At 53.1% G+C, this 7,885-nt stretch overlaps 1 protein-coding gene across 1 annotated transcript; it reads right to left on the reverse strand.

The window, feature by feature from the left end:
- Window positions 1–14: 14 nt before the first annotated feature.
- Window positions 15–7,846, reverse strand: CLEC19A (C-type lectin domain family 19, member A). The gene is made up of 5 exons (XM_009324825.1): window positions 7,756–7,846; window positions 2,420–2,585; window positions 1,837–1,930; window positions 909–1,041; window positions 15–111 (listed from the first exon to the last, which is right to left on the reverse strand). Exons 1-5 carry the CDS (start codon window positions 7,844–7,846, stop codon window positions 32–34), a joined length of 564 nt encoding a protein of 187 aa, XP_009323100.1. The 3' UTR covers window positions 15–31.
- Window positions 7,847–7,885: the final 39 nt, after the last annotated feature.

The raw sequence follows: 7,885 nt of genomic DNA on the forward strand, positions 1-7,885 counted from the left end.
AGGAGGGGGGGCGTGGGCAGCGCCGGCAGTCTCAGTCCAGGGCCAGCGAGGGGATCTTGCAGACGAAGGGGAAGGCTCTGCCGCAGGCGTTGTCATTCCAGGAGCGCAGTGCTACCCCCCAAAAAACCAAGGCGTTAGCCGAAAAAAGGCATGAGGAGGTAACCATGCACCGCCCTCAGGACCAGGCCCTCCTGCCATTGCAGGAGGCTCTCCCTGGATGTGCTTCCATTTGCGCTGCTCCCAGCCGTGCCCCCTCCCAGCATCCCAGCATCTTCCAGATCCCACAGCATCCTGGGGATGCTGGCAGGGATGCCTGGCCCCGGCTCGAACATGGTAGCGGGGAGGCAGCTGCAAACACATCCCTGTACCCCACAAAATATCAACATGGACAGGGTGTTTAGGTATGTCCAGGGGGCCTGGATACACCTGACTGGTCTCACTGGCAATGAGGGTGTGAAGTGGGATTTTTGCACAAGCAGGGTCTTGCCCCGCTTCAGCAAGATGCCCTTGGCCCGAGCGAGGGAGGGAAGAGCTGGCAAACCGATGGGTATTTCCACGGGCCTCCTGTGTGGGAGGGGAAATGGGAAAATTTGACCTTTGGCTAAATTTGGTATTTCGTCAAAGTGGATGATGCTCCCCTCCTGCCACTGCTGTGGGAGAGAGATGTGCTGTGAGCAGAGGGAAAGCGAATGTGTGTGTGTGTGTGTGTGTGTATGTATGTATGTATGTGGTGAAAGAGAGGGCGTGTCCCTTCTCTGCAAAGAAAAAAGGAAATAATAATAAAAAATTAAAATGCAAATCCTCAGCCTGCCACCAACCTCTTCAGAAAAGCACAAGCCACAGTGGAGTGAATTTACTGACATGCAAATAAGACTTAAGGTACCCTCGACGCCCAGCATGGCACTCACCACTGCTGTGCCTGTACCAGATCTGCACGCAGTCCTCCTCCTCCGGGATGGAGTGGATCCCGTCGTCGGGCTGACTGCCGTCCCAGTAGTGGTAGTCGTAGGAGGAGCCGTCCGTCCACTCGAAGTGACCCTCCTGGCACCGGGCGAGCGGAGAGAGGCGGTGATCGCAGAGCCGCGTTTGTGGGGGGGAGGGGGTGTCCTGCTCCCGTGCAGACCCTGACCCCGTCCCCGTCCCCATCCCCAGTGCCACACAGCCAGGGGACACGGGGAGAGACTGTCACCGCTCAGCAAAGGCCAAACAGCTCGTTTGGGTTTTACAACTGAAAATTTGCCCTGGAAAGCCCCAGCATTTGCAGTGTTCTCACCAGGGGAAGCCCAGAAATTAAACCCATATATTTTTTAACACAACCACTCAATTCCGTGTTCCTTTTCCTTTTTCTTTTCCATTTCCATTCCTTTCCCAATATCTACAAAAAATTTGCTGGCATGGGACCATTCTCCTGATGGTCTCAATTTTTCTTTGTTACATATTAGACTATATATTTCCAACATGTCAGCTTTGAAAAGTTGCAGAGTATCACAAGAAAGCAATGAAACTTGGTCATTTTTGGCGTTGGAGACATTTTCAGTTTATTTGCTCTTCTTGGACCAGCAGTACAATACTCTTTCTATTAATCCATTAATAAAATGATGTGAATAATTAGTAATTATTACTCTATTAATTCTAGTAACACTTCTCTTTTGAAAGCTAACTGGAGGGGATGAAATGACAACTTTCCCTCGTGTGCTGCACAACAGACCCTACGCCACCACCCGATTAATGGGGCTATAAGGAGTGAAGAAGAAAACCAAGTGGCTTTCCAGGGGTAAAACGCAGGGAAGTGAATTTTTCAAAGCCATTTCCCACATGATTACAGGGAGCTCTCACCTGCCGCAGGTCGTTGAGCCCCGTCCAGATGTCGGTGGGGATGCCCGGCACGCGGCTGTTCACCAGGTCATACACGAAGACGTTTTCTTCCCAGCTGGCAAAACAGAGCAACACGGAGCCGCTGAGGGGGTATGTCAGGCAAATGGTCAGGCATGCCCCTAAGCATTCGCCCTACAGCATGGCCAAATGCGTCCCCCTCTTCTAACTGCTGTTGATTACTTTCCTGAGTCTGTGCAAGAGGTGTGTAGTGTGGGTGAGAGCTGGGGGAGAGGGAGCCGGGGAAAAGCCTGTGTAATCATGTTGTATTTCTATCCCTTTTTCAAGAGTAAAAAATGAAGTTTTGGGAAATTTAGGGAATACTATGTCAGTTTTCCTGCCAGGCCAGGAAAAGGCATTTTTTACATTGCCTTTGTGTGCCCAGTGCATCAGACTTGACCCAGTCGCTGCTGCAGAGGGACGCTTAGGCTGGGACACGAGCCTGCACCTGGCACAGAGGTTGTGCTGTGCGAATGGGACTTTGTCCCCATTTTCCTTCTTCCCCAGGCCGTGCCAGGGTGGGATGACATGTTTCTGCACCCCTCACCTGTGGATGGAGGCTAGCTTGGCTGATCTGATGCCAATGGAGAACTCGGCACAATAGAGGTCGGCTTCAGCCCAGGTTTTGTTGATGGGGAAGTACCGGTAGCAATGGCCTTCGTACTCTGTCCAGAAGAGCGGGCAGGAGTAGGCGTGGACGGGCTCCGGCATGGCTGGGGGCAGAGCAGAGGACATCCAGCAGCTGATGGCGAAGCAGTGAGGCCGGGCAGCTGAGCAGGCAGCCGAGCAGGCAGTGGAGGCAGCACCGCCCAGCCCTGCTCCCCCCACCTCACCCAGGCAAATAACCACCAAACACATGCATGGAAAAAGCAACTCTTGCAGAAGCCGTGCAAAAGTTTGCAAAAGCCAAAACACATTTTGCAAAAGCCATGGGTTTCTCAGTTTTAGCATCTGCCTAAATCAGGAGGGACGTTTCGATTTAGTTTGACATCGTTTTACGCAGAGGGTGCTTAAAATAAAGGCACTGACATTTGCTACTGTGGAAACCGAGATAAGGGCTCCTCTCGCCTCTATCAGGCACTACCGGAGCCACCGTGCTGGGATGGGAGCTGACAGCCAGGGGCTGCGGGGTTATGGCCGCACTCGGCCCTCCTGCTCTCACCTCCTGCAAGGCCAACTTGCACCTCCTCCCTCCGAGCAAACCCCCTCACCATCCCCTGTGTCCCTGGGCCCAGACACAGCCACGCACGTACGCACACATTGGATTTCAGCCACATAAATAGCCGGGCGAGGCGCACGTGCTGCTGGGAGCGGTGCCAGCCTATCTGCCTCCTGCCACCAGATAAGAGCTGGGGCTCCGTGGGGCTGGTCCTCCTCCCCCGCCACTTTTCAGCACAGTGGGGGAGTTACCCCAAAAGAGGCCATTTTGTGGGGGCAAAATCCTTCCCTGCCCCAGCACTGGCACCTCCAGATGATCATTTCGTATTTCATCAGCTCTTTCCACATGGGGATCTCTGAGTGTTTTACAAACACCCACCAGCCAGCCCCCGGGTCCCTCCTGTCACACACCCCTCCCAGGCAACAAACCACAAATGCGAAGAGCCTTTTTTGCCTCCTGAGCAAGGCGTGGAAGCCAACCCGACTGCCGGTAGCACCCGCTGTGCCGAACCCCGTGGGGCTGTCGCCCCATCACTCCTGCCTCGGGACCCCCAGCCGCTCCCTCTGGAGGAGCTGTGGCTGGGAGCAGCTCTGCACCCCACAGCAACAAACCCCCTGAGAGCAGTGGGGGGCTCTCCCACCCTCATCAGCACTAGTTATGGGCTGCAGAGGAAAAAGGATAAGGCACGCTGGGCTGGAAACAAGATGAACAGCTTTACGGGAGGGTGGCCAAGCCACAGCCAGCTCAGTGGCAACGCAGGGTTCAGCTCTCGGATTCACACTCGGCCATCGTTGCATTTGGAAAAAACCTTAGAATAGCCCTAAAAAATGCAAATTGTTGCTATAATAGCAATAGAGCAGAAGGACCAGGAACGCCGAGAGCTGATGTGATTTCCTGGGAGCCAAGCCCTCCTCCCCACGTGGCGCTGGCCAGGGGTCCCTGCCACACTGAAAGCAAAGCAGAGCAAGGGCAGAGGGTCAAACCCACGGGATGAGGCTTCAGCTTCACCACCAGGCTGTGGATGAGGCACATCCTCCCATCCAGGACAGGGCTGGGATCTGGTCCCGGCTCACGGCGACTCCAGGTTGCTGCGCCCTCCTGCCGAGGGCACCCCGGGGGTCTGCGGCAGACAGGCACCGCCAGCTCCCCCAGAACTGGGGTTTTATTATAGAGGCTGTGAAGCGCCTTGACGAACTCTTCACCTCTAGCAGCACGGTGGCAAAATTCACAGGGCTTAACCCAGCAGCATCCCCGACAAACGGGGCCCTTCGCTCCCGGGTGCTAATTGCAGCAGGCGTCCCGGTGCCCTGGCTCCAAGCTGGGCCCGTTGGCGCCCCGATCGTCCGGGAAAATCACCCTTGTTTTGTTCAGAGCAGCCAAAACCGAGTCAGAGATGGAGAGGAGGCAGTCCTTCTTTGTTATTCCGTACTGCTTCCCATTAGGTAGCATTAATTTGACGAGCTTCAGCGAACCAGAGGTGCCTGAAGGAATTTAAGGTTAAATATACTGAAAAGGAAAATATGGGAGGTCAGCATTTAATTAGCATCTTTTCTGTTAGGTCAGGATCAGAGGCTTTGGCTGTCTCTCTGGAGGAGAACTATTGCTCCCAGTTTCACAGGCAGGAACCACGGTGGGTGCTGCTTTATCTGGGGTGTTCGGGGGCTATTTTTAGCAGAAAGGCCATAAGAAATTGGATGCGTGTTTGTGAGTATACGAGCCCACTCATGGCTCTGTAAGAAAAGCTCATAAACCGAGCCAGCAGCTGCTAATGGTATTTTGATCTAAAAGGGGACAGGGGAAGTGTTTTGGGGCTATTTAGACCACGTCCTCACTTTTAAGTACCCCAGCAAACATCACCCCCAGCAGCATCAGCTCCTCCACACAGGGCAGGAGCAGCACAGGCGCTGCCCGCAGGACGGGGGCTCCTGCAAACCCCAAGTCAGTTCATCTATTTGTCCCCAAATTCCTGGTGAAAAATAATGGCAAGAATCCTTCCTCCCTTTGCTTATTTACAATGCAGTAGCTTTAAGGTCAGGGCCATGTTTTAACACAGAACCAGCAAAGTAGATGTCCAAACTAGGTTGAGGATAAGATTCATATGAGGCAGCTGTTACTAACTCAGAAAAGCTGGAAAACAAGAATTTTGGGTCAGAAAAAGTTTTGTACTCTCTGGATTTGTGTTAGTGCCAACAAAACTGGAGCTTTTTTATTTATTTACTAGCTGAGACCCACTTCAGAACCGCCGGGAAAATCACTTGTCAAAATCTTGCAGAAGCTGGCACTGCTCTGCCAAAAAGTTTCACTTCCCCAAGTGGCCACTTTCCAGCTAGAAATAATTAACTGAGAAAACCCCAGCCAGTTTCACGAGTTTTTTTTATTCCAGGATGCTACTGAAAAAGATAAAATACCAACTGTGTGACTCCCACTGGCTCAGCCGGGGAAGAGCAGGTTTTTTCCTGAACAGCTTCATCCCAAAGTGCAATGCTGCCTCACCTCCAGCGATCTACAGATTTGAGATACGAAGTCTGGGGCTAAGGTAAGGATGGCAAGAGATGTCCGTGCAAGGAAGACTCCTGGGGATACTGCAGCTCCATCAAAGCATTTTGGACAGCAGATCCTATCAGGTCAGTGCTGGCAGCAGATGCTCTTCTTGCTGCAGAGCATCGAAGGGCTCTGTTTCATCAACAGCTGATGACTTACCAAAAAGCTTAGAGATGTTAGGAGATGCCTTACTGAAAGGCATGGTCTTGAAACACCCCTCTTGGCACATCCATAAGCTAATGCTGCCGTCTGACCTGAAAAAGCAAGTGAACCTCTTCAGTTCTTGGCAAGCAGCTGAGTTTGGAGGGTGTCCATCAACGCCCAAGAGACTTATCTGAAGTTGATGCCAACGGAGAAGAGCTGAGGAGATCCCCATCATGTGCGAGGCTGGGTCCTTCCCTGAGCAGAGCTGCCCGTAGAGCCCCTCCGGTGGTACCCGAGGGCTGCGATGCTGAAAGCGAGGGTTGGGGAGCTCTCCCCAGCCGGCGGTCAGAGCAGGGGCTGAGGACGAGCATCCCAGCGCTCACCAACGCCAAGTTGCCTCTTACCAGCTCGGGGTCATGGGGAAGACTGGCAGCACGGCTTTACTTTGTCGGTGCTGCCAGAGCAGTGGGTAGTTATAGGGTATGGGTGAGACAACAGGGCTGGGACAGGGGAGCCCCAGGACTCCCCAAGGACAGCTTCAGCAGAAGCAGCCTGTGGCGAGGCCAGAGGGTTCAAAGTGCCAGCTGAGCCAGACCTCCATCCCACCACAGCCTTGACACGTCTGCCCTCTTTATTCAATAAACCCGAAGAACAAGCGTTAAAAAGGGGGTTTGGTGGGCAGCAGCATGTGGCAGGGTCTAAGACAGTGCTACTGTATGATGCTGGGATGCCTCAGGTCACCCGTGGCTGTAGGAGCACATCCTTAAGCCCTGACACCACAGTCATTATGGACAAACAATCCCACCTTCATGTGATTTGCAATATTTATCTTTCATTAACAGATGAAAAAGTCTCTTGCTTAGCATCCACCTTCAAAACAAGCGGTTCATGGGGGGGGTTCAGTCTCTGTGTGCCTGGGGGATGTATGAAGCTAGAGGGGATGGTGTCCACCGATGGATGTGAAGCTCATTTAATAACTGGGCAATATTTTACACACACTGATGTGTTTTTTAAAGCACATGTTACAAATTTCCAAGTAAAATTTTAAACACCAGTTGAAGCATGTTGGAAGTGACATCCCTTCACACAGAGGGCTTTGGTTTTCAAATCCTGTAACAAAACCAAGCTGGTTTTACAGCTTCAAATCTTCTGCCAGGTATGTTTGTAGTCGTGAGGCTACAGCAGGCGCCGGCAGCAGCCCTCCTGCAGCCGGCACTAACAGATAGGAGTTATCTTGCATGAGGTTTTTTCCTTCTTGATTAGTTTGGCGAAGCTCCCACCGATTAGGTGTCTGGCAGGAAAGCTGGGCTCATATCGATCCTTTTTCTCACGAACTCACCGAATGGCACTTAAGGAGTCCCTCTCTGCTCACGTTCCCATACAAATCTAATGGGGCACGAACAAACTCAGAGCAGCGACTCCTGCTCATGCCAGCCCCGTGAAAAAGTTTGCAAGAACCTCAAGTGACATAAAGCAGCCACTGTCACCAACAGCTCAGAAAAAAAAAAAAGGGGAGGGGGGAATAAGGCAGAATCACTTATTTGTGGCCACTTTTCACATGCAGTAAGTGTGAATAAATAAACCAGGCACCACGGTGGTCCTCCCTGCCTGTCCTGCCAGGCTGCTGGGCTGCAGTCCTGCACCACTCACGTGTGTGCCTCCGTGCAGTTATTTCTGCCCGCTGCCCCTGCCGTCCACGCCAGACGCACCGTAGGGAGGGCTGAAGGTCCACGGCATCATGCCACACGAGCGCACGTTGCTGAAGGCGAAAGCGCAGCCTCTTACACAGAAAGAAAGCGAGCCAGAGCAGAGACAGCTTCAATATCCCAGGAGAGGGAGACCGGGGCTGCTCTTGGCACGTCCCCCCAGTGAAGAAGGAAGTTGATTTCAAGGAAAGTCAGAGATTTCTGGAGCAGTCGGAGAAAGGGGAAAGCCCACTGCTGACCCTGCAGGAGATACGCGCCCTCCTCTCCTTGCTAAAGCCGTCACAGTTTAAGGATTGCCTTTACCCCAAGCCGCAGTCAACGCTTTGCACTCACCTTGGCTGATCTTTATGTTTGTCTGGGGGAAAGCCTGGGCCGCAAGCAACGCCACGGAGAGGAGGGCACACACGTCCCACCCGGTGCCCATCGCCAGGGAGGGAGGACGGGGCGCTCCCCCAGCTCTGCA

Source organism: Pygoscelis adeliae, unplaced genomic scaffold, assembly GCF_000699105.1.
Source record: "Pygoscelis adeliae isolate BGI_AS28 unplaced genomic scaffold, ASM69910v1 Scaffold85, whole genome shotgun sequence".
NCBI lineage: Eukaryota > Metazoa > Chordata > Aves > Sphenisciformes > Spheniscidae > Pygoscelis > Pygoscelis adeliae.